The following is a 26,329-nucleotide window of genomic DNA, read 5'->3' as shown; positions in this document are numbered from 1 at the left end:
GAATTAGTAGGTACCAAGGAGGGTTTGGCATGGGTGAGCTCAGATAGGGGTGAAGTTGAGTGATATTACAGAGGTGAGGGTAGGAGCTAATGATTATGAAAATGTGAGGTCTAAAGTTTATCCTGTGTCAAATGAGACACGAAGATTGTGAACAGACTGGTCTAATCACAGACTATCGCCAGGGAGAGGAAGTACTGAGGGAGCTGTGTTTAATGCTGGGTGGAAAAATAAATTCTTCAGCCTCCAAAATTTTAATTGGAGCAAATTTCTCCTTGTCTATTACTGAATATTGGATAAGCCATCAGGTAATTTAACAACACTGGGGGAGTCAAGAGATCATGGTGAGATAAATCTGGGAGGCACCAGCATACATGCAAAAATGGATGTGCTTTTGGATGATGTGGCTGAGCAGGAACATTCATGTGAAAAAATAAGAAGGCGCCAAGGTTAGATTTTTGGAAAAAAATGGAGGAGAAATCATTCAAGTGATGCTTTGGGTACAATTGGACAAAAAATAGCAGACTCCAAGTGCAAGCGATTTCACCCAGGTGGACACAATGGAGAGGTGTGGAGGAGGATGGTGTGGTCAGCCATCTCAAAGACTGCAGACTGGTCAGGAAGGATGACAAAGGAAACTTTATCTTTGTAACACCCACATAGCTGTCATTTGTCCCTTGGATTAGAACTGTTTCAGAATGTGGCAGGGGATGAAACCTGAATGAAGGGATTCAGATGTGGAATTCAGGAAAGATGCAAATAGATTTAGCAGGAGCGACAACATGTTCAAAGATGTCAGAGAGAAAAGGGAATTGGAGCTGGGAAAGCAGGCTTCAAGGAAGTTTGGGTCAAAGGCCTTCCAAAATACTGACTGGTCTGATCATACCTACTCCCATCATTGTTAGCTTTCCTTTTTGTTGCTCAATATCTAGTTTTACCATGTGAAGTGCTTTAGGTCTTTTTGCATGGCTCGGTGGTTAGTACTGCTGCCTCACAGCACCAGGGACCCGGGTTCAATTCCTACCTCGGGCAACAGTCTGTGTGGAGTTTGCACATTCTCCCCGTGTCTGCGTGAGTTTCCTCCGGGTGCTCCGGTTTCCTTCCAAAGATGTGCAGGTCAGGTGAATTGGACATGCTAAATTGCCTATAGCGTTAGGTGCATTAGTCGGGGGGGAATGGGTCCAGGTGGGTTGCTCTTTGAAGGGTGGGTGTGGACTTGTTGAGCCAAAAGGCCTGTTTCCACACTGTAGGGAATCTAATCTAATCTATTTCATTGTATGTAAAGTTATTAAAATAGTCATCAGTGATGTGTATTTCCTGTTCTGTGGTATAGTCATTTGAGGACATAATTTTTCATTTCCCTCTCAAAGAGTACGTGCCAAACTTGGTCTTTTATCTAAGAGACAATTAAACCTTTCATCAGATAGTAAAATCTGGAGTTCTCAGTGCCTTAGTCACTTAGTAGTTTCTGTTATGTAACAGGGAAGTGTCTCAGTGGATGATGGCCACAGCAGTGAGCAAGGACATCAGAAGAAAAAAAATGGGGATGATTTAATCAGAGTAGCTACACCAGAACAGAAGAAAAAGTGGGAGAGAAAGAAAAAACAGAAGGTAAAGATAATTTTAGCTTTTATCTTATCAGCATTATTTGAAAAAAGCAAGATAATTTGAGCAAGGGGTTGTAAAATAACTGGATTGCGTAAATACAGTATTACTAATGAGTCTGGTAAACCCCTCATGCATTTATGTTCAATTTCATTGATACTCATATATAAAAAAAGTTGCTTTCTAGGTTTATTCTCCTGGTCACGTTTGTCGCAGACAAAATCAGTAAATTTGTGTCAATCAAAATAAAGCACTCAAAATTCCTGCTGGATAATGCCTTCACTCTGAAAACAATTTGCATCCCTCTTTAGCAATCAGCATTTTAAAAATCATGATTTTCTTTACTGTTTCAATTGGCAGTCTAATTTACACTTTAAAAAGTTACTGCAAAGAATCTTGTATGGTGTTTGAAGAAAATCAGAGAATTTTTCTCAATTTCACGACCAACGTTTATTTTTCAGTGGGCATCACTAAAGCAGGTCATTTGATCAATGTTTTAGTTTTATTTGTGGGATCTTATTGTGCATAAATTGGCTTCTGCTTTCTATGCATTATGAGAGGCACTGCACTTCAAAAGCACTTAGTGAGCTGTTGAAGAGCTTTGATTCATCTTTGAGTCATGAAATGTGCAAGCTGCCTTTATATTTACAACAATAATAATGTGTAAGGCAACTCAAGTCATCTGGCTCATCCTTCCATGGCAGGTATAGGAGCCTAGTGATAATGGGCAACCATAGGTTGAGTTTAGATCCCACATGGTAAGAAGTAAATCTGGTAATAAGTGTTGTGGCCCAGAAGTATGACAGTTCATTGTTAAACAGAAGCCAAGTCTTTCATTCCTCAAGAAAAGACCATTTCTCATCCTTCCCTTGTCTGGTCTGGGCTTGTATGATTGGAGTCTTATATTCCTTGGCTGATTCCTGATGCTCTAGGACAATCACAAATGGGATATACATACTTCTTTCACATCACTGCATTCCACTGCCTTGTGAATGGCTCCATTTTTACTTCACCTCTCCCCTATTCAGAAGTGCATTACAATTATGAATCACTCTGTGTGAAGGAGCACTTCTTCACAACATTGCCAAGCATTTCTTTTCCTAGTTAGAACTTTGTTCTTTTTAAGTTTGCAGATGGTGGTTCTTCAGAGTGTAGCAGATGTTTGAGGACAAGTGAGCTGTACTTTAATACACCAAGCAATGAGTTTTATTGCTTAAATAATATGTTGTTCCATGGTTTAATTTGTACCAGAAGCTAGTTAATGCAAACTTACTGAACGTCTATTTACCCACAGAGTTCCGCTCTTTCTGATCCCCCTCCACTGACAGACCAGCAGCCTCAACAAGACAATGCAAATATCAGGAAAAGGAGAAGCAAACATTGCTGCTGTTCCCCAAGTCCACAGCAAGCTGTTCTCCCTCATAATTTCCGTGCCTACCAGCTCTATACATTATACAGAAACAAGGATGGCAAAATCATGCAGGTAAATGCAAAATACTACATTGCTTGATTGTTTCCCACTTTATCACACACATAAATTGGAATATAATTCATGAAGCATTGACTGCATTATGCTTCTATACTCAAGGAAAAAACATCATAAATTTGTAGACCTAAACTTAGGCAGTTTATTTCAATTATCCCAATGTCAAAATTAGTCTTTGGTCTGAAAATCAGTCCCTGATATCAATTGTATTCTTACATCATCTCCAGTTTTTACTTTATTATTAATTATTCAGGTTGATGTTGAATTTACATTCATCCATTGTTTTCTTTAAATAAATGCAGCCTTTCTTACCCTAATGGCTTATTGCTGTGTAACATGATACATTCCAAAGGTATTGGAAATTCTTGTGTCTATGATGCTCCCTCTTTTATGAGGTTCATCAATTACGCCGTATAAGCTGGACTTCAGAGTGGGGCACTACAAATCCTAACATCTGGTGACCATTTCTTTCCAATTGAACTGTTGTTTTTTTTGCAATAATTTTGTATTTTATTTGTAATTTTTTAAAATAGATATTTTTATTAGAAATTTAACATTTTTACAAGTTTACAAAAATAAACAAAACTCTCAAATATAAACATTGATATACAATTAAATCAAATATACAATAGCCAAAATTTAACAAGAGAAAAGAAAAAAAAACCGAAAAAGAAAAAAAAAAACAAAACTCAACTATCTACTAATCTAACCTACAACTAACCAGAGTGTATATTTAAGTCTCTTACATGCTCGGAATGTATTAACATCAGATGTAATAAAACCCGTATTCATGCGGGATTCCTCTCCTAAGGGGCCCTGGACCAGCCAGGTTTGTAATCTCAATTAAATAAAAGCCCTTGTTAGGATAGCCAAAATATCTGTATTTATGTAATTCAAGAAGGGCTGCCATATTTTATAAAATAATTTGGTCTTTCGATGCACCATATTTGTAAGGAAGTCAAGGGGAATACATTCCATAATTAATCTGTGCCAATTTGAAAGTCCAGGGGGGCCCTCAGCCACCCAGTTCACCAAAATATTTTTCCTTGCACAGAAAGAAAGAATAGAAAATAGTCTCTTCCCGTACGTGTCCAGGGAGGGAAAGTTCGAAAAGCCCAAAAGGAGAGATACAGGGTCCACTTTAATTTCCGTTCCTAAAATTTCTGTCAGGGTACTTGCTACTTTAGTCCAGTATCTACAGATCTTATGACAGGTCCATAAGCAATGTACAAGAGTGCCCACCTCTCTTTTGCATTTGGGACACATTGGAGATGCTCCTGCCTTAAATTTTGCCAATCGAACCGGTGCTATATGGGCCCTATGAAGTATCTTCAGCTGGATAGCCTGGGTTCTGTTACAGATAGTAATTCTTCTAGCGTTTTCCCAAATATCATTCCACGTTTCTATAGAGATTTCTAGTCCCAAATCCTGATCCCATGTTTTAAGCAGATTATCCATATCTCCCAATACTTCATCATGTAGTAAATGATAAATAGTACTGACGGAAGATACCCCCACTGGTCGTAGGACACTACATGCTCTATCTGATTTATATAGACTATGTAATAACTTAGTCTTCTTCTGTATATAATCTAGAATTTGGAAGTATCGAAAGAGGTCTCCATTAGGTAATCCGAATTTCTGACGCAGCTGTTCAAAAGACATCAGGACCCCATCTTTAAATAGATCCCCTAAACATGAGATACCCCTGGATCTCCAGAGTTTAAAAGTGGCATCTGTAAACCCCGGTTGGAATCCCCATGCTCCCACTATCGGTGCATAGGGGGATGTTTTATGAGTTGCCCTCATTTTGCCACATTATATTGCAAGCCTTAATTGTGTTTAGTAATCTATAATGATTTTCCTCTTGTCTGAAAATAAAAGGTTAGTAAGTGGGTATTTTACTTGAGAGGCCTCGATGTCCAACCAGATTGATTGTGGATCAGACAAGACCCAATCAGCTATGTAACTTAATAGGGAACTTAACTGATATTTCCTAAAGTCTGGGAAGTCCAATCCTCCCCTTGTCTGTGGAAGCTGTAGCTTCTTCAGCTTAATAAGGGGCCGTCTATGATTCCAGATAAAGGAACCCAGCCAGCCATATAATTTACGTAGAGCCGTCCTTGGCAGCATCACCGGAAGCATTCTCACAGATATAGGAGACGGGGCAGGACATTCATTTTGATTAGTGCTATTCTACCCAACCAGGAAATTGGAAGGTCTCCCCATCGCTGGAGGTCCTGCCTTATCCTTTCCAGTAAATGCACAAAATTAGCCTTATACAACTGACCAAATACTGGAGTAATAAAAATGCCTAAATATAAGAAGCCCTCCAGGGACCAACGAAAAGGAAAAAGGGATCCGTCCACTAAGTGGGGTATCATAGCAAGGCCATCCATTGGCATAGCCTCCGATTTTGAAAAATTAATTTTATAGCCTGAGAATGCACTAAATGTATTAATAACTTGGATTAGGCGAGGTACAGACATCAGAGGATTACTGAGGAATAGAAGAACATCATCTGCATAAAGGGTAATTTTATGTTTACCTGTACCAATCCTTGGGGCCACTATATTAGGATCAGCTCGTATAGCTTCTGCTAGTGGTTCAATTATTAGCGTAAATAACAATGGCGAGAGAGGACATCCCTGACGGCAGCCCCTACCCACACTGAAGCTATCCGAGCCTAATCCATTGGTAACCACAACTGCTTTGGGATCACTATACAATGTTGAGACCCATTTGGTAAACACCTGTCCAATGCCAAACCTTTCCAATGTGTAAAACAAATATGACCATTCAACCCTATTAAATGCCTTTTCCGCGTCTAATGAAACTACTACTCCTGGTATCTTTCCCTGATGACAGGCTTGAATCATATTCAAAACCCTTCTAATATTATTGGATGATCTACGGCCCTTAATAAACCCCGTCTGATCCTCCTTTATAATAAGTGGCAGTACCCATTCTAGTCTCAATGCTAACGTTTTAGAAAAGATTTTACAATCTACATTTAGCAAGGATATTGGTCTGTATGATGTACAATCATCTGGATCCTTTCCTTTTTTAAGGATAAGAGAGATATTTGCCTCTTTCAGCGAAGGCGGGAGACAGCCCTGACTATATGCATAGTTATACATGTCCATAAGTGGACCAGCCAATATTTCTGTAAATTCTTTATAGAATTTAGCTTGAAAACCAACTGGGCCCGGTGCCGTACCACTCTGAAGTTGCCTAATTGCATCAAGTATTTCTTGGACTGTTAGAGGAGCATTTAGGACCGATACCTGTTCCGGAATTAGGCCTGGAAAGGTCAAATTTTTAAAAAATGACTGCATCCTCCTCGTCCTATCTTCACAAACCTGCGATTTATATAACTCAGAATAAAATTCTCTAAAAGATCGCATTAATCTTTTTATGATCATGAGTCAAAATACCCGTACTTTCCTTGATAGACGTACTAGTCTGAGGGGCCTTTTTTTTTCTATGCCAGAAATGCTATCTACCCGGTTTGTCGCCATATTCATATAACCTTTGTTTTGCAAATAATATTTCCCTCTTAGCCGTTTGAGTAAGCGTAGTGTTTAGAGCTGTCCTAAGAGCTGTAATCCTTTGCAATTTAATAATAGAAGGTCTATCAGTGTATGCTGTTTCAGCTGCTTTTAAGTGAGCTTCGAGCAGACGCTGTTGTTCTCCCTTCAATTTCTTCTGGGTCGCTGAGTAGGAGATGATCAAACCTCGCGTGTAAGCTTTGATGGTCTCCCACATCATTGATGGGTTGCTAGCTGTACCTGAATTAATTTCTAAAAAAGTTTTAAATTCTTGAGAGAAGTACTTTACAAATTTACTATCTTTCATTAGGAAGGGGTCCATACGCCAATGCCGAGGGGATGTCCCATTGTTCCTCGCCTTAGTTTCCATATATACAGCAGCGTGGTCGGAAATTGCTATACTACCTATTTTACAGGATGATATGGAATTTAAAAAAATTGAGGGGGCAAAAAACATATCAATTCTGGTATGACATTTATGTGGATTGGAGTAGAAAGAAAAATCTCTGCCCTGTGGATGAAGACATCTCCATACATCTACTAATCCTAATTCTTTGTTCAGATCCATCAATTGTCTAGATCTGGGAGATACTCCTGCAGTACTCTTGGGAATCCTATCTATTTCCGGATCCATAATACAATTAAAGTCTCCTCCTATAATTGTATGACGGGCACCAAAAGCCATCAATTTTGAAAAGGCTTCCCTTATAAATTTAAAGGGGTGTGCCGGCGTGCAGTACAAATTTAAAATCCCATATTCCTCTCCATTTATGAGGGCTTTAATCAAAATATATCGTCCAGATTCGTCTTTTATCTGCTTTAGGATTTTGAAAGGGAAATTCTTCCGAACAAGAATAACAACTCCCCTGCTTTTTGAGCTAAAAGAAGAAAAAAAGGCCTGATCAAATCCACCCTGTCGTAATTTCAAGTGTTCTTTATCCAACAGGTGTGTCTCCTGTAGGAGAGCTATATCAACTCTTTCCTTCTTAAGATTTGATAATATTTTCTTCCTTTTGACTGGTGAATTACTCCCCTTAACATTCCAGGTGCACCACTTAACTGACTGATCAACCATAATCCTCTGGGCCAATCAGAGACCCCTCGGGAGGGTGAACCCTATCCAGAACATCCCGAGCGTAGAGCATATAAAATTTACAAAAATAAAGCCTCTCTAATACACTCACAACAATACAATAAAAAACTATTTCTAAATAAAAAAAATATAAAACGTATCTAAGTGGAGATTTTCTCCCTTGTTCCCAGGGGGTGTCACTTCCTCTCCAAAAGTCCATCATATCCTCTCCCAACCAATGCCCCATCCTTGACCCAGGCACTCCTCAATAAAATGAGGAGAATTCAAATATAATACAAAGCTAGAGTTAACAGTGAGCACCCTACCCCCACCCATACCAACACCTGGATATATTTGGTAATGTTAATACCATATATAAACATATAACTATAAAATTACAACCTCAACAAATAATAATTAAATATACTAATACAAAATAACAAGGCAGAAACAACCCCGCTCCTAAAGACAGAGGTAAAATTGAATAAGGTAACCACCTCCCCCCACCAACATTAACCAAACCCCCCAGCTTATATATATATATATACATATATACACACACACACATACCTACATCCCTCATATATACATAAAATAATAAAAGAAAACAACCCCAAGGGGAGGGAGAAAATCAAATACCTCTCCCCACCCCCCATGATAATATTAAACAGTAAGGTACGAAGAGAAAAAAAAGGGGGGATATAAACCAAAGCGGGGGGGAAAGGCAAACCAACATCCATTATGTCTTACAGTTTATCTAAGAGAGTCCAAGAATTCCTTAGCCTTTTCTGGCGATCCGAAGTTATACACGGATCCTTCATGGTTAAAGCGTAACGTCGCTGGGTAGCGTAAGGAGTACTGAATATTTAAGTCCCTTAAACGCTTCTTCGCCTCGTCGAATGCCTTCCTCTTTCGGACCAGAGCTGGGGAAAAGTCCTGGAATAACATGATCGTGGATTCTTTATAGATGATGGCTTGGGGGTCTTTTCCGAGATTTCTAGAGGCTTCTAGGAGTATCTGCCTCTCCCTATAGCTCTGCAGCCGGAACAGGACCGGGCGTGGGCGCTGGTTCGAGCCGGGCCCCCGTATTGCAACCCGGTAGACCCATTCTACCCTTACCTGGTCTGATCCAGCTTCCAGATTTAAAAGCTGTGGCAGCCACTGCTGGAGGAATGCTGTAAGCTGGCCTTCCTCTTCCCGTTCGGGAAGGCCCAGCAAACGAATATTTTTTCGACGACCTCGATTATCGAGGTCGTCAATGTAATTCTCTAAGGTCCGGACTCGCTGTTCGAGAGTCTGGACCTGATCCACGGCTGATTGTGCTGTAGTTTCGGAGGTTGCGGCCTTTAACTCCGCCCCTCCGACTCGGCGCTCGATTTCCTGGATGTCTCGGTTGTCCTTCTGCAGCGCGGCCGAGAGTGAGTCCCATCGATTTGGGGATTCTTCAATGAAAGCGTCGATCTTCGTGTCCAGCTTGGAGATCATTTCTACAAGGCTTGTCACCGTAGGTAAGTCCCCCGGGGCGACTGTGGACGCCTCAGCTGCAGCTGGAGAGGGTGGGGGAGGGGTTCCAGCTTGTTGAGAGCTGCGGGCTCCCTTCCCTTTAGTCATTTTTACTAAGGATTAGATTGTTTAAGTTTAATATTAAACAACTAATTAAATTAAACAGCTATTATAAATGATTTGGTGAGTGTGGTGGGGGTGGGTGACCCACTTTACCCAAGTCTTGGGAGGAGCACTGTAGACTCAGACTTGCTAGGTCGCCGCCATCTTGGATCACCCAATTGAACTGTTTGATATCACTAGTAAACTTCAGATTGCTTGTTACTTACTTCAATCGAGTAATTCCTAACTGTGGCTAGTCTCTCAATAGAAAGCAACTACCAGGTCAGGATAGCCTGCCACCTCTGTACTAATGTGATGGGGTGCTCAATCACATGTCAGCCAAGGAGGCTGGGTTCCAATCTGTGTGCCTGTCAAAAAGATATCTTCAACAGTAGATGTGCAGTTAATTATTTCCATTGTCTATATCTAAAGACATGGGATATTGACGAACTAGTGCGTGTAAGTATTTTAAATGTTTACAGACTAGTTTCACTGCGTGCACTTACTTCTAGGAACAACCCAACAAAAATCCAGCTGAGGCAAGCACAGTTTAGAGAGCTGGTACAAGAGAAGATACAAAATCTTTGAATGAGGTCACATAAAGTAAAGCTTTTATAATAAAGTTGGTTGTTAATATAGAACTGTGCTTAATGATGTCCCTTAAAGATTCATGAATTAATTTAAAATGATGCAGGAAAAGCTAACTTGTATCTTGTTCCACTGTCCTCTTGTCTTCTTGTTTTCCTGCCAGTCTTCTGTCTACTTCCGATTATCCTATTGCTGTTACTCCAGTACTGCACAAGATTGTAGCCCCCTCATACAGGTTGTTAAGGTGGTTGGTTGACTGTCTAACTTTATTAATTCAGTCATGGCTGCTTAAAGGTGGTGGCCTTCTTGAACCACTTCAGTGTGTAGAGGTAGTTAGTGCTATTAAGGCAGGATTTTCAGAATGCTTACTGAGCAAAACTGAAGGAATAGTGATATATTTCCAAGTCGGGATTGTGTGTATCTTGGAGGGGAATGTGCTGTGATGTGTTCCAATTTATCTGCTGTCCTTGTCCTTGTAGGTAGTAATTGTTCTGGGTTTGGAAAGTGCTGTCTAATGAGCCTTAGTGAATTTCTGCAGTGCATTTTGTAATGGTACAAACTGCTGCTACTGTGCATCCATTGTAGAGTGAATACTCTTCTGCTTTGGTATTACACATAATTGAGGCTCCCCAAGCCTGGTCTATAGGCAAACATACCAAACGTGGATCAGCGGGCTGTGTTTTGAAAGGAGAGTATGTACTCTGTATCAGCAAGCACTGCTGTGTGTGAACGTCCTAGCAGCTTGATTTGAAGACTTTTAAACATGATGGGTCAAACACCTAGCTGATTGCACAAAGAACAAAGAAAATTTACAGCCCAGGAACAGGCCCTTCGGCCCTCCAAGCCTGAGCCGATCCAAATTTACTGTCTAAACCTGTCGGTCAATTGCTAAGCATTTCTATCCCTCTGCTCCCCACCTACTCATGCATCTGTCCAGACGCATCTTAAATGAATCTAGCGTGCCTGCCTCTAACACCTCTGTTTGTAACACATTCCAAACACCCACCACCCTCTGTGTGAAGTACTTGCCACGTGTATCCCCCTTAAACTTTCCACCTCTCACCTTGAAAGCATGACCTCTCATTATTGAATCCTTCACCCTGGGAAAAAGCTTGTCTCTATCCCTTCATGATTTTGTAAACCTCAATCAGGTCCACCCTCAATCTCCTTTTTTCTAGCGAAAATAAACCTAACTTACTCAACCTCTCTTCATAGCTAGCACCTTCCATACCAGGCAACATCCTCGTAAACCTTCTCTGCACTCTCTCCAAAGCGTCCACATCCTTTTGCTAATGTGGCCAACAGAACTGTGCACAGTATTCTAAATGTGGCTGAACCAATGTCTTGTACAATTGTAACATGACTTGCCAGCTCTTATACTCAATACCCAGTCCAATGAAGGCAAGCATACTATATGCCTTCTTGACCACTCTATCCACCTGTGCAGCAACCTTCAGGGTACAATGGACCTGCACTCCCAGATCTCTCTGCCCATCAACCTTTCCCAAGGCTCTTCCATTCATTGTATAATTCACTCTAGAATTAGACTTGCCTATTAATATACCTCACATTTGTCTGGATTGAAAGCCACCTGCCACTTTTCCGCCCAACTCTCCAGTCTATCTATAACCTCCTGTATTCTCTGCCAGTCCCTTATGCTTTCTGCTACTCCACCAATCTTTGTGTCATCTGCAAACTTGCTGATCATACCAACAGTGCCGTCTTCCAGATCATTTATGTATATTACAAACAACAGTGGCCCCAAAACTGACCCTGTGGAACACCACTGGTCACCTTTCTCCATTTCAAGAAACTCCCTTCAACTACTACTCTCTGTCTCCTGTTGCTCAACCAGTTCTTTACCCACCTGGCTAGAATACCCTGCACACCATATGACTTCACTTTCTCCATTAGTCTACACTGGGAACCTTATCAAACGCCTTACTAAAGTCCATGTATATGACATTAAAAAAATAAAATTGTTCACAAAACTTTCTTACTGTGTAATGGAAATACTTATTTCAAAATAATTTGTGATCTAAATTACTCATCATCAATAACTTGAGGCTGGCTTTGATTTATTTCTTCATCATGTTGTATTTGATAAATAAACCTTACTAATATATACATTATTAATATTAATATACATCACTGCAATTATAAACTAAACTAATAAGTTATGAAACTTGAAAGGGTTCAAAAAAGATTTACACGGATGTTGCCAGGGTTGGAGGATTTGAGCTATAGGGAGAGGCTGAATAGGCTGGGGCTATTTTCCCTGGAGCGTTGGACACTGAGGAGTAACCTTAAAGAAGTTTATAAAATCATCAGGGATATGGATAAGGTGAATAGTCAAGGTCTTTTCCCCAGGATAAGGGAGTCCAGAAATACAGCGAATAGGTTTAAAGTGAGAGGGGGAAAGAGCAACTTTTTCACGCAGAGGGTGGTGCAGGTAGGGAAGAGCTACGAGAGGAGGTAATGAAGGCTGGTACAATGACAACAATTAATAGGCATCTGGATGGGGAAACGAATAGGAAGTGTTTTGAGGGATATGCGTCAAATGCTGTCAAATGTGACTAGATTAATTTAGAATATCTGGTCGGCATGAATGAGTTGGATTGAATGGTCTATTTCCATGCTGTACATCTCTATGACTGTATAACATCCTAAAGGTTTTATTGGAATGATGGAGGTTAGATGGGCTTCAGATCGGTATCACAGGTCGGTGCAAGATCGAGGGCCGAAGGGCCTGTACTGCGCTGTATTGTCCTATGGTGGAGTTTGGGCCTAAACATTCAGAAAGAAAAAGTAAGGTAAGTTGAACAAGATGCAGTCAAAATGATAGGCTTCTAAAATCCAAGAGAATGTTATTAGTGAAAGAAATAGACGTACTGCACAAATGTCGCAGGGGAATGGATATTGCTGGCATACTGCTATGGCTGAAATGGGACAAGGCTGAGCTAGGCTGTGCCTTCTATGTGAACTAGCACAACTAGGTGAAGAGTGGGTTGGTAGACAAGACTAAATAAGCCTTGGGGTTTTCATGAATTGAATCTTGTATCGGGTAGAGTTCAGGAGATTGGCAGAAAGGTATTGGAAGATAAATGCGAGATGCTCTGGAATTCAGCTGTTTTGTCCATTTTTGAACCAAGGCTGCCAGTGTAACCCAAACTGGGAGTCAGTGAGCAGGTTGTTGCTGAGCAGGTGCGTTTGTTAGAACCATTGATGTCCCTCCATCACTTTACAGATGATCAAGAATAGACTAATGGGGCAGTAAATGTCCAGATTAGATTTGTCCTGCATTTTGTATCCAGGACATACCTGGGTAATTTTCCACATTGTCAGTAGACACCACTGTTACAGCTGTACTGGAACAGCTTGGCTAGGAGAGTGGCAAGTTCTGGAGCATAAGTCACCAGGACTATTGCCAGAATGTTGTCAGGGCCCATCGCCGTGTTGCAGTATCCAGTGTGTCTAACCATTTCTTGATATCATGTGGAGTGAGTCAACTTGGTTGAAGACAGGCATCTGTGACACCAGAGAACTTTGAAAGAGGCCGAGATGGATCATCCATTCGGCACTTCTGGCTGAGGATTCCTGCGAATGCTTCAGTCTTATCTTTTGATGTGTTGGGCTCTTCTATGTTTGAGGATGGGGATACTCCAGAAGAGCCACCTCCTTCAGTGAATTGTTGAATTGTCCACCACCATTCACGACTGGAGGCGGCTGGACTGCAGATCTGAGATCTAATCCATTGGTTGTGGGATAGGTTAGGAAAGAGGGACTTGGGGGAGGGGCGTTGGAAATGTGATAGGTGGAAAGAAGTCAAGGTGAGGGTGATAGGTCAGACTGGGGTGGGGGCGGAGAGGTCGGAAAGAAGATCTCAGGTTAGGAAGACGGTGCTGAATTTGATGGATTTGACTGAGACAGGGTGGGGGGAGGGGAAATGAGGAAACTGGTGAAATCCGAGTTCATCCCTTGTGGTTGGAGGGTTCCTAGGCGGAAGATGAGGCGCTCTTCCTCCAACCGTCGTTTTGTTGTGGTCTGGCGATGGAGGAGTCCAAAGACCTGCATATCCTTGGTGGAGTGGGAGGGGGAGTTGAAATGTTGAGGGATGAACTTGGATTTCACCAGTTTCCTCATTTCCCCTCCCCCCACCCTGTCTCAGTCAAATCCATCAAATTCAGCACCGCCTTCCTAACCTGAGATCTTCTTCCCGACCTCTCCGCCCCCACCCCAGTCTGACCTATCACCCTCACCTTGACCTCTTTCCACCTATCACATTTCCAACGCCCCTCCCCCAAGTCCCTCCTCCCTACCTTTTATCTTAGCCTGCTGGACAAACTTTCCCCATTCCTGAAGAAGGGCTTATGCCCGAAACGTCGATTCTCCTGTTCCCTGGATGCTGCCTGACCTGCTGCGCTTTTCCAGCAACACATTTCCAGCTCTGATCTCCAGCATCTGCAGACCTCACTTTCTCCTGTGGGATAGGTTAGATTACATTAGATTTGATTAAGATCAAATTAGTTTAGATTAGCTGTTTGATACACAATTGTCCTGTTTGGGAGCTTCACTGGGTTGACACCTCATTTGATGATGACGGAATTTTGGGAAAGCAAATCTTAGCAGGACTTATACACTTAATGGTAAGATCCTAGGGAATGTTGCTGAACAAAGAGACCTTGGAGTGCAGGTTCATAGCTCCTTGAAAGTTGAGTCGCAGGTAGATACGATAGTGAAGGCGGCGTTTGGTATGCTTTCCTTTATTGGTCAGAGTATTGAGTAAAGGAGTTGGGAAGTCATGTTGCGGCTATACAGGACGTTGGTTAAGCCACTGTTGGAATATTGCGTGCAATTCTGGTCTCCTTCCTATCGGAAAGATGTTGTGAAACTTGAAAGGGTTCAGAAAAGATTTACAAGGATGTTGCCATGGTTAGAGGATCTGAGCTACAGGGAGAGGCTGAACAGGCTGGGGCTGTTTTCCCAGGAGCGTCAGAGGCTGAGGGGTGACCTTATAGAGGTTTACAATATTATGAGGGTCATGGATAGGATAAATAGACAAAGTCTTTTCCCTGGAGTCGGGGAGTCCAGAACTAGAGGGCATAGGTTTAGGGTGAGAGGGGAAAGATATAAAAGAGACCTAAGGGGCAACTTTTTCACGCAGAGGGTGGTATGTGTATGGAATGAGCTGCCAGAGGATGTGGTGGAGGCTGGTACAATTGCAACATTTAAGAGGCATTTCGATGGGTATATGAATAGGAAGGGTCTGGAGGGATATGGACCGGGTGCTGGCAGGTGGGACTAGATTGGGTGGGGATATCTGGTCGGCATGGACGGGTTGGACCGAAGGGTCTGTTTCCATGACTGTATGACTCTTAAATGTCCAAATTGGAAGTAACGGTGGTATGGATCAATAATTGAGTTACATGGACGAAAGATGGTTGATAATTTGATGATGTAGAGCTGAAAATGTGTTGCTGGAAAAGCGCAGCAGGTCAGGCAGCATCCAAGGAACAGGAGAATCGACGTTTCAGGCATAAGCCCTTCTTCAGGAATAAGCCCTTTCTCCTCCAATTTGATGATGTAAGCAGGGTTCATGGGATATTCTGTTGAAAATGCTTCTACGGGTGAATATATTTGCATTGGAAGATTTTTGATTTTGAAGAAATGCTTTTGTTAAAGTTTAGCGTGGTTGAACATTATATAAGAATGTGAGAAATAAGAGCAGGAGTAGACATTACAGCACTATGAATCCTCTCTGCCATTCATAGGGATTATGTTTGATCTACTTCAGTGCCATTCTCCTCCATATCCCCATATTTTTTGACATTTTTAATAAGTAGAAATCTCTCCATCTTGAACATATTCAATGGTTTAGCCACCAGAGCCAAAGAAATCTCCTGGGACAAAGAAATCCAGGGATGTACCACCTGCCAAAGGAAGAAATTCCTTCTCTTCTCAGCTCTAACTGCTTTACCCTTTTATTCTGAGACTGTTAGCTGATTTAGGACCTCCCCTGGCACGGGAAACATCCTTCCTATATTTGCCATGTTAATCCCTGTAAGAATTTTGTATGTCTGATTGAGATAACCACTCAGTCTTCTCATTTTCAGAGACTATTTGTCCAATTTATTTAATCTTTCCTCATAGGATACTCTCTCCATCCCAGAAAATTATTTGGTGACCCTTTGTTGTACCCCTTTTATGGCAAGGGTAAGTAATTGGAAATGGCACACAATACTCCTAGTCCTGCAAAGACACTTTTAATTATCATGTGTTATGTTACGTCTGTGGAGCAGGTGTGACTTGAACTCTGGCCTTCTGGTTCAAAGGTACTGCCATTGTGCCACAAGAATCCAAACAAGGCTGTATATAATTGCAGTAAGTGTTCTTCACTCCTGTGATTAAATACTCATGTGATTAAATACTCATGTGATGAAGAGTGCCTTAATTGCTTGCTGACTAACAACAGTCTTTCAGTAGATGACTTTTTTTTCCCTTTGTTCAGGCCCCAATAAATGGTTGCCGTTGTGAGCCCCTGATCAATAAACTTGAGAACCGTCTTGAAGCCACAAAGGAGGAAATAAAAGCTGAACTTGATATTGTGCAAGGAAAGTTGAATGCAAAACTTGGAGAACTGGAAGGAAGAAATAAGCATGAGGTAAAAGCGCAATATTTCCTGACCCTGTGGTCCATCGATAGTTTGTAAACCTGCTAATTTAAAGTGTTTTTAATCAACAGTGTTTTAGTTGGATGTTTTAAATAATGAGGTTCACGCATGTTTGAAGTGGGGGTTTCAAGGCCCTGGCAGAATGATTAATTAATTATGACTCCAGCTTCAAATTAACAACTGCTGCTTGGACACCCAACGGTGAGAACACAAGGAATTAGCATTCCTGACGGTGCCAGGGATTGTATTACTGCCTGACTTATTTTCTGTATAAAATCACATACATCTCATGTGAGGTGTTTTCTTAATGTAAAAGTGAAGAAGGATATTGAGATACAATGCTTTGGAGAGGGTGCAGACGAGGTTTACCAAGATGCTGCTTGGATCAGAGGGTATGAGCTATAAGGAGCCTGAGGGAAAACTTGATAGAAGTCTGTAAAATTATGTGATGCATAGATAGGGTTGAAAGTCAGAATCTTTTTTCCTGGCAGTGGTTTGACCTGAATGGCCACAGTCACCATTTGGCCTGTTGCACATTTACACTTAACCAAATAAATAACGTTATCATCCCATTCTAAGCTAACATTTCTCTCTAGCAGCACTAAATGAATATCAATTACCTGAACAAATGAACGTGTACTGTGTCAGCTACTTCTCAATTTGTGGGCACCCCCGAGTCAGAATGTTCAAGTCCCACTTGAGTGTTTTGAGGACAAAAATCTAGGCTGACAGTTCAGTACAGTAATGAGGCAGTGCTGCACTGTTGGAAATGCCGTCTCTCAGATGAGATGTTAAACCCAGGCTCCATCTACTGCCTGAGATGAATGTAAAAGATTCAATGCCATTATCCTTAAAATGGTGCAAATGAGTTATCCCTGGCGCCATGTCCAATATTCATCTCTTAAATCAACATATTGAAAACACGTCATCTGGTCATTATCATATTACTATTGTCATATTACCTACCTTACAGCAATGATTACTGTAAGGTGGTTGGGAAACTTCCTGAGATAGTGAAAAACACTGTAACAATGTATATCTTTCTTTGTTTTTTGTTTTAAATGAGGTGGCTAGTTGTTTAATAGTTTCAAAATATTTTCTATTCTGCTCTTTTAAATGTATTTATTTACATTGAAAGGAACAGTGAGATCTGGCACCATGTTTAAGATGATTATATGGTATTCCTGAAAAATAAAGAGGTATTAGCATTGAGTAAATTGTATACAATTTACAAGAATTTAACTCAACACAAATGTTTTCCTGTTAAAACTCAGATCAGAGTCCTAGATAAGCTAACATATGAGAGGATCTCAGCTGAGCGGACAGAATGCCTCCATCGTATTGACCAGCGTGCAGTACTTGAGAGACTGGAAGGAGAGAAACGCCAGGTAAAACCCCATCTGTTTCCTGATGACAAAATCGAAAAATGCTTTTCTTTTCCTGTTGCTTTATTTGGTGTAAGAATTCTGGGGAATCATGACCTTGCATTTCCTTGTTAATGAGTGGGATCAAGAACTCAAATTTTGGGGTCGTGAACTCTGAGGTAGCAAAGGTTGCTGGGGCGCTCTGACCAAGTTGTAACTGCTGTACAGCCCTAACATTCCTCTCTGAGGGGTCATGGCGATTTTCAAGCCTTGAGTTGAGGTCACGGAGGGAAAAGTTTAGGGAGCAGTAGACAACACATTAGATCTCTCATGAGATGTAACATAATGTTACTTTTACTCAAGCATATCTTTATTCCTCCTTGGGATATGCTATGGTAAAATGTGGCTGTAAGGTGATTTGATGAGAAATTGTAGTTTAGGCCTTTATTGGCCCTGAAAATGTTGCAGGAAAACATTTGGTCAAAAAGTAAACCTTAGCAGAAATCCAGCAGAGTGCAAAAAACAAGTAACCTGCTACTATGAGATGTACAGGTAAAATCTAGAACAGCAGATACAGGCTGGAGCAAGCAAGAGCACATTGAATCCTAAGCAAGATAGCTGGTGCCATAGCCATTATTCTTTCCTTGTTTCAGCTAGGCACTGGTACTGACACATCAGCATGTTGATAAGGCTCAGAGAATACACAAACAGATAAAATCAGAAATTAAGCGAATCTGACCTGCTTTGGTGGTACAGATATGTGTGTTAGACCTTTGAAACTGGATTATTCAATCAATAGCAATATGAGGATTGTAAATCAAATCGGGCTCCATAGACTGTGTGTAGCAAGAGAATGAGAAAGTAAAGGCATTACCCATTGCATTCACTGATACAATGGTACCTAGGGCACAACCAAGGCCCAGTTATGTAAAGATTGTGCTCCTACCTGAGGGTGAAGGAATTAAAAAGGAAATTCCAGCAGTAATAACCTTCATATTTTCTTACATGGGATGCAAACTGCTAGCAATGCCAGGATTTGTTGCCATCCTAAATTGCCCTTTGAACTGAATGGCTTGCTGGGTCATTGCAGGCCACAGTTAGAGTCACCCACATTATTTAGGTCTGGGGTGACATGTAAGAACATTAGTGACATTAGGACATGAGGTTTTTGCAGCAATTGACCGTAGTTTCATGTTCACCATACTGATACTGGTTTTCAATTCCAGATTTTATTACTTGAATTTAGATTCCACCAGCTACAGTGGTTGGATTTGAACCTTTGTATCCAGAGCATTAGCATGGGTCTCTGGATATTAGTCGAGTAATATTGTACATGATGGCCTTGTGGTATTATTGCTGGACTATTAATCTATAGAGAAGAAAGTGAGGACTGCAGATGCTGGAGACCAGAGTTGAAAAATGTGGTGCTGGAAAACACAGCAGGCCAGGCAGCATCCAAGGAGCAGGAGAATCGACGTTTCGGTCATAAGCACCACATTTTTTAACTATAAATCTAGAGACCCAGATAATGTTCTGTGCACCTGGTTTGAATCCAGCCATGGCAGATGTTAGAATTTGAATTCAATAATAAACTGGAAGTAAGAATCCAGTGATAACAATTAAACCATGGAGAAACCAATCTGAATCACTAATGTCCTTTAGGGAAGGAAACTGCCATCCTTACCTGGTCTGGTATAAATATGATTCCAACCCACAGCATTATGGTTGACTTGTACCTGCCCTCTCAGCATTAAATGCTGACCTAGCTAGTGACACCCTCATCCTGTAAATAAATAAGAACTACTAGGTCACCTCATCCATAAATTGTGCAATTTATATGCAACTTGTACATTAACAAGGTACAATGGATGGTTAGATTGTGGCTCATGGCTGAGATGACCTACACTGGGAGTTTAAAACTTCAGCTATGTAATTTGGAGGAAATGTAGAGTAGAGTAGTTTTTATTTGTCATTTCTACCATGTACAACTGATAAATACAAACAAGACAGCGTTCCTCCAGGACCGAGGGTGCTACATGGACAACGCAAACTACACAATCGTACACAGTATAATATTTCATTGCAGTTAGGGGGGAAGAACATCTGCCCTCATTAGCAACAAAGTACTTAGGAGTAGGACTAGGCCATTAGGCTGTCTGAGCCAGCTTCACCATTCCATAAGGTCATGGCTGATCTGGTTGTAGCCTTTGATCCACTTTCCTGTCTGATTGAGAGGCCTTCAAGCCAATCACCGTATCTAACAAGATTTAACCCCTGACCTATGGGTATTCTTCATAGCTCCCCCCATGTGAAGTATATTAGCTGCTATCTGTCAAGGTCTGTAGCATCTAACTGATGCTATGAGCAGTATAGTGAGCACTAATAAATATGCAGTCAACTCCGGTTTGTCGCACTCATGGTGTGGCAACTTATATGAGCTTTATAACCAGCCACCATGAATATCTGCTTACATAAGTGTCAGAAAACAGGCCCATGTTGCACCATCCACCTGTCATGGCAGCAGAGTACGCAGAAAAATTCACTACCCATTTCAGTACCAATAAGCTCAAGGTAATATAGCACACTCAAACACCACTGGGCTCCCTGGCTCTCTGATGCAGTGCGGAGATGATACCAGAGTCCATTTAAGAACACAACAAGCAGGCATGATTGGAAACACATTGTAAATAGTGTATTTTCATAATTAGTCACTTTGTCTTATTAGGTCCAGAGTTCTGTTTGTTTGAAGATGTTTGCTCAAAGGAGCAGAATTCCGTGTGTGTTTCCTGTGTGGAGCTCTGCCTCTGTCTGTTGATTTTCTGTGACACTATGGAAGCAGAGTGGTATGTGAACTCTGGTGAAAGAGCATCTCACATTTGGTTTTATTCTCCTTTTTGTGTTTTCTGTGAAAGTCTCTCATTTTCCTTCTTGCTCTTGCCCTGCCTTTATTATCAGCATTTAGAGACATAGAGATACACAGCACAGAAACAGACCCCTTCGGTCCAACTTGTCCATGCTGACCAGGGAGATAGTAAGGAAAGAAATCAATCAGAGACTAGTACAGTTGGGAAAAAGAGTAAGTCAAACAGACAGGGCAGGCAGGAACAAAGTAGAGAACAAGGTAGGACTGATAAATTTAACTGCATTTATTTTAATGCAAGAAGCCTAACAGGTAAGGCAGGTGAACTCAGGGCATGGTTAGAAATATGGGACTGGGATATCATAGCAATTACAGAGACGTGGCTCAGGGATGGGCAGGACTAGTAGCTTAATGTTCCAGGGCATAGATGCTATGGAAAGGAACAAAAGAGGGGCAAGAGAGGAGGGGGAGTGTTTTTGAAAAGGGATAACATTATGGCTGTACTTAAGGAGGATATTCCTGGGAATATGGGTAGAATTTGGGTGGAACTAAGAAGTAAAAAAGGGATGATCACCTTATTGGAACTGTACTATAAACTCCCCAGTAGTCAGTGGGAAATTGAGAAAAAACATTTGTAAGGAGATCTCAATTATATATAAGAATAATAAGGTGGTTATGGTAGGAGATTTTAACTTTCCAAACATAATGTTAAGGGCTTGAATGGAGTGGAATTTGTTAAGTTGTGTACAAGCAACTTTTCTGATTTAGTATGTGGATGTATCTACTAGAAAAGGTGCAAATCGTGACCTACTCTTCGGAAATAATGCAGGGTCAGTGAGAGAGCACTTTGGAGCCAGTGACCATAATTCAATTAGTTTTAAAATAGTGATGGAAAAGAATAAACCAGATCTAAAAGTTAAATTTCAAAATTGGAGGAAAGCCAATTTTGACAGCATTAGGCAAGAACTTTCAAAAGTTGATTGGGGGCAGATGTTCGCAGCTGAAGGGACGGCTAGAAAATGTGATGTTTTCCCATTTGTGAGATAACAAGAGTTCAGACAGTGTGTTCCCGTTCGGGTGAAGGGCAAGGCTGGTAGGTGTAGGGAATGCTGAATGATTAGAGAAATTGAAATTTTGGTCAGGAATAAAAAGGGAGTATATGGCAGGGTATAGACAGCAGAAATTGAGTGATTCCCTAGAGGAGTGTAAAAGCAGTATGAGTATACTTAAGAGGGAAATCAGGAGGGCAAAAAGGGGACATGAGATAGTTTTGGCAAATTGGGTTCAGGAGAATCCAGAGAAACTCTACAAATACATTAAGTCAAAAGGGTAACTAGGGGGACAGAATAGGGTCCCTTAAAGATCAGCAAAGCCACCTATGTGTGGAACCACAGGAGATGGGGGAGATACTAAACAAGTATTTTGCATCTGTGTTTACTGTGGACATGGAAAATAGAGAACATGGGAAATAAATAGTGACATGTTGAAAAATATCCATGTTGCAGAGGAGGAGGTGCTAGATATCTTAAGATGCATGGATAAATCCCCAGGACCTATTCAGGTGTATCCTAGAATTCTGTGGAAAGCTGGGGAAGGGTTTGCTGGTCCCCTTGCCGAGATATTTGTATCATCAATAGCCATAGTGAGATGTCAGAAGACTGGAAGTAATCTAACATAGTGCCATTAGTGAAGAAAGGTGGTAAGGAAAAGCCAGGGAACTATAGACTAGTGAGCCTGACATTGGTGGTGGGCAAGTTGTTGGAAACAATGCTGAGGGACAGGATTTACATGTGTTTGGAAAGCCAAGGACTGATTAGAGATAGTCAACATGGCTTTGTGCATGGGAAATTGTGCCTCACAAGCTTGGTTGAATTTTTTTGAAGAAGTAACAATGAGGATTGATGAGGGCCAAGCAGTGGACGTGATCTGTCTGGACTTCAGTAAGGTTCCACATGGTAGACTGGTTAGCAAGGTTAGATCACACGGAATAGAGGGAGAACTAGTCCTATGAATACAGAGGTGGCTCGATGGTAGAAGACAGTGTGTGGTGCTGGAGGGTTGTTTTTCAGACTGGAGGCCTGTGCTCAGCAGTGTACCATAAGGATTGGTGTTGGGTCCACTGCTTTTTATCATTTATATAAATAACTTGGGTGTGAACATAGTTGGTATGGTTAGTAAGTTTGCAGATGGCACCAGAATTGGAGGTGTAGTGGGCAGAGAAGAAGGTTACCTTAGAGTATAATGGGATCTTGATCAGATGGGCCTATGAGCCAATGAGTGGCAGATGAAGTTTAATTTAGATAAATGTGAGGTGCTGCATTTTGGAAAAGCAAATCAGGGCAAGATTTACACACTTAATGTTAAGGTCCTGGGAAGTGCTGCTGAGCAAAGAGACATTAGAGTGTAGGTTCATAGTTCCTTGAAAATGGAGTCACAGGTTGACAGGATAGTGGAGAAGGTGTTTATTATGATTGCCTTTATTGGTCAGTGCATTGAGTATCAGAGTTGGGAGGCCATGTTGTAGCTGTACAAGACATTATTTAGGCCATTATTGGAATACTGCATGCAATTCTGGTCTCCCTGCAATAGGAAGGATGTTGCGAAACTTGAAAGGATTGAGAAGAGATTTACAAGGATGTTGCTGGGGTTGGAGGATTTGAGCTACAGGGAGAGGCTGAATAGGCTGGGGCTGTTTTATCTGGACCGTCCGAGGCTGAGGGGTGACCTTCTAGAAGTTTATAAAATTATGAGGGGCATGGATATAGTCAGTAGACAAGATCTATCCCCGGAGTGGGAGAGTCCAAAACTAGAGGGCATAGGTTTATGGTGAGGGCAGAAAGAATTAAAAAGGATTTAAGGGGCAACTTTTTCACACAGAGGGTGGTACATGTATGGAGTGAGCTGCCAGAGGAAGTGGTGAAAGCTGGTACAATGACAACATTTAAAAGGCATCTGGATGGTTATATGAATGTGAAGGATTCAGGGGTATATGGGCCAAATATGGCAGATGGGACGAGATTTATTTAGGATAACCTGGTCGGCATGGATGAGTTGGACTGAAGGGTCTGTTTACTGTATCTCTATGACTCTAAGAGATTCCAATAATCCAAAAAATGTGACTTCTCCCCTTCACCAGCACCTCAGCCACGCATTCATCTGCTCTATCCTTCTATTCCTACCCTCACTAGCTGATGGTACCAGGAGTAATCCGGATATGAATACCCTCTAGGACCTACTTGTTAAATTCCTGCCTAACTTCCTATATTCTCTCCTCAGACTCTCGTCTTTTTCCCTTCCTATGTCATTAGTTCCAAAGGGTACAAGTGCCTCCTGCTGGTATCTCTCCCATTTGAGAAAATTCTGCTTCCTCTCTGAGATATCCTGATCCTGGCACCAGGGAGGCAACACACCATCCTAATATCTCATGTCAGCTGCAGAACTGTCTGTCTGTGCCTCACTAGAGAGTCCCCTTCCAATCGATTGCTTGGAACCTGGCATTACTCTCATTTCATTAGAGCCAATCTTGGTACCAGAAACCTGGCTGTCCATTCTACATTCCCCTGACAGTCCATCACCCCATACATTTTCCGAAACAGAATTCATGTTTAAGATGAAGATAGCCACAGGAGATACCTGCACTACTTGCCTCTACCCCCCCCCCCCCCCCCCCCCCCAACCTTTCCTGGAGGTCACTCGCCTGCCCACTGTATCTTCAGTTTATCTCCTTCCCTGCAACTGCCATCCACTTCCTAGCTCCTGTGAATTCCTCATTGCCTCTAACTGCCAGTCCATCTAATCCATGCAATACGATAGGATTCACAGCCAAACACACCTCCTACAGACATAATCATCAGTAACATGAAACTCTCCCTAATCCCCCATATCCAACATGAAGAGCATATCGCTCTACTAAAGGCCACCTTTGCACCTTTTATTTGAGAAGGCTGATATTTACCTTGTCCACTTGTTTTACTATTTTGGATTATCTTGTCAAGTCTTCCTTCCTTCTTCCTTGTTTGAGAGATAATAGTGTTATTGCCTCAAGCCTGCCTTCATTCCAGGAAACCCAAGTTGCATTTACTTTTTCAGTGTTTAATATCCACTTAAACCTATTCACTGTTCTAGCATTATCCCGAATAGTTGTCTTCCTGTTCTCCCACATTGACAAGGTGACCATTTAGGGATATTTCATTCATTATTCTTACTCCATGTTAAAATCACTATATTTAAACATAAAGAATGAAAACTACGCTGACTGTGATTATTGTGGTCAAACATTGGGATTGGTAAATTCTTGAGGGTTACTGCTTGCCTCTATAACCTTCGCAGAAAAGCTGAGGAAATGGTTGTGGAAGGGTTTTCGTTTTCAGTTAAACTATGCATTGAAACTGATGGTTATCCATAATTTGTTACTTAGTTTCTGTGATGTGCTCTTTCTTCAATTGACAAAACAGATCTCAAATTTAGTCTGCTTAATTGTTCCCATCTTCTTTGCAGTCTTCAATGGTGGATGATATGAAATCTTGGTGTATGTCAAAGCTCCAAAATCTTGAGCTCAAGTTATCAGGAGAACTGCGATCAAAATCTGCAACCCCCTCCAGTGAAAATGTGTCAGAAAGTCTAGATCCTGATACCATTCTAAGCAGCAGGGACCACGGAACTGTCCAGACATATCCTGTTACACAGCAAGCAGAAGAACAATCGCAACAGCCTTATAGTCTGTTAGACGGATCAGAAGATGCCAAAGTCCAATCCCCAGATGAGGTATTAGGCAGACAACAGGATATTCCGCAAGGTATGGAGTTACATCTTGCAAAACTTTATTTCAGAAGCAGCTTAAACAAATCTTCATCCTTTACTGATAAAATGAGGATTGTAAGTAAAATCATGGAGTGGTGCAGCTTGGCACAATTATTACAAATGTGCAGGTGAGGTGAATTGGCCATGCTAAATTGCTGATATGTGTTCAGGGATATGCAGGTTGGGTAGGAAATGCATGGTTACAAGGATAGGGTAGGGAAGTGGGTCTGGGTGGGATGCTCTTCGGAGGATTGATATGGACTCAATGGGATGAATGGCCTGCTCCCACACTGTAAGGATTCTACAAAGTCTATGAATTCTGCCTTTAGTAATCGGAAGCAATCAGTGAATATCTGAATTAATTGTTTCCTTCTCTTCTAAAATTTGGTTTCTAACGCCACTTAGTTGCGATTTGTGGACAAATATCAGGCTTTTGTTGAAAAGAAAATGTTCTCAGAAGTGATAACTTTGATAGTTCCTTTTGGACCATCTGATAGATTCATCAAATCATTCAGAGTAAATATTTCAAATGGTTGTTAAAATAGGCCATCATAGTGTAATCAAACCATAGAGTCATAGAGATGTACAGCATGGAAATAGATCCTCCAGTCCAACCCATCCATGCTGACCAGATATCCCAACCCAATCTAGTCCCACCTGCCAGCACCCAGCCCATATCCCTCCAAACCCTTCTTATTGATATACCCATCCAAATGCCTCTTAAATGTTGG

At 41.4% G+C, this 26,329-nt stretch overlaps 1 protein-coding gene across 14 annotated transcripts in view; it reads left to right on the top strand.

Moving 5' to 3' along the window:
- Nucleotides 1-26,329, top strand: part of ankrd6b (ankyrin repeat domain 6b) — a 245,297-nt gene that overhangs the window by 212,243 nt on the left and 6,725 nt on the right. For 13 of the 14 annotated variants that reach the window (XM_087982260.1, XM_087982253.1, XM_087982262.1 and 10 more), the window contains 5 exons: nucleotides 1,480-1,608; nucleotides 2,897-3,085; nucleotides 16,413-16,565; nucleotides 17,849-17,962; nucleotides 25,296-25,593. In XM_087982260.1, the coding sequence (XP_087838386.1) occupies nucleotides 1,480-1,608; nucleotides 2,897-3,085; nucleotides 16,413-16,565; nucleotides 17,849-17,962; nucleotides 25,296-25,593 (883 nt within the window). The remainder of the gene's footprint in view (nucleotides 1-1,479; nucleotides 1,609-2,896; nucleotides 3,086-16,412; nucleotides 16,566-17,848; nucleotides 17,963-25,295; nucleotides 25,594-26,329) is intronic. The other variant, XM_087982263.1, reaches the window with a different exon arrangement.

This window comes from Chiloscyllium plagiosum, unplaced genomic scaffold (genome assembly GCF_037043375.1).
Source record: "Chiloscyllium plagiosum isolate Xiang-an unplaced genomic scaffold, Cpla_swu_hap1 HiC_scaffold_3, whole genome shotgun sequence".
In the NCBI taxonomy this organism is placed as follows: domain Eukaryota; kingdom Metazoa; phylum Chordata; class Chondrichthyes; order Orectolobiformes; family Hemiscylliidae; genus Chiloscyllium; species Chiloscyllium plagiosum.
The sequence above is the reverse complement of the archived record's forward strand: the minus strand, read 5'-3'. Positions and strand labels throughout refer to the sequence as shown.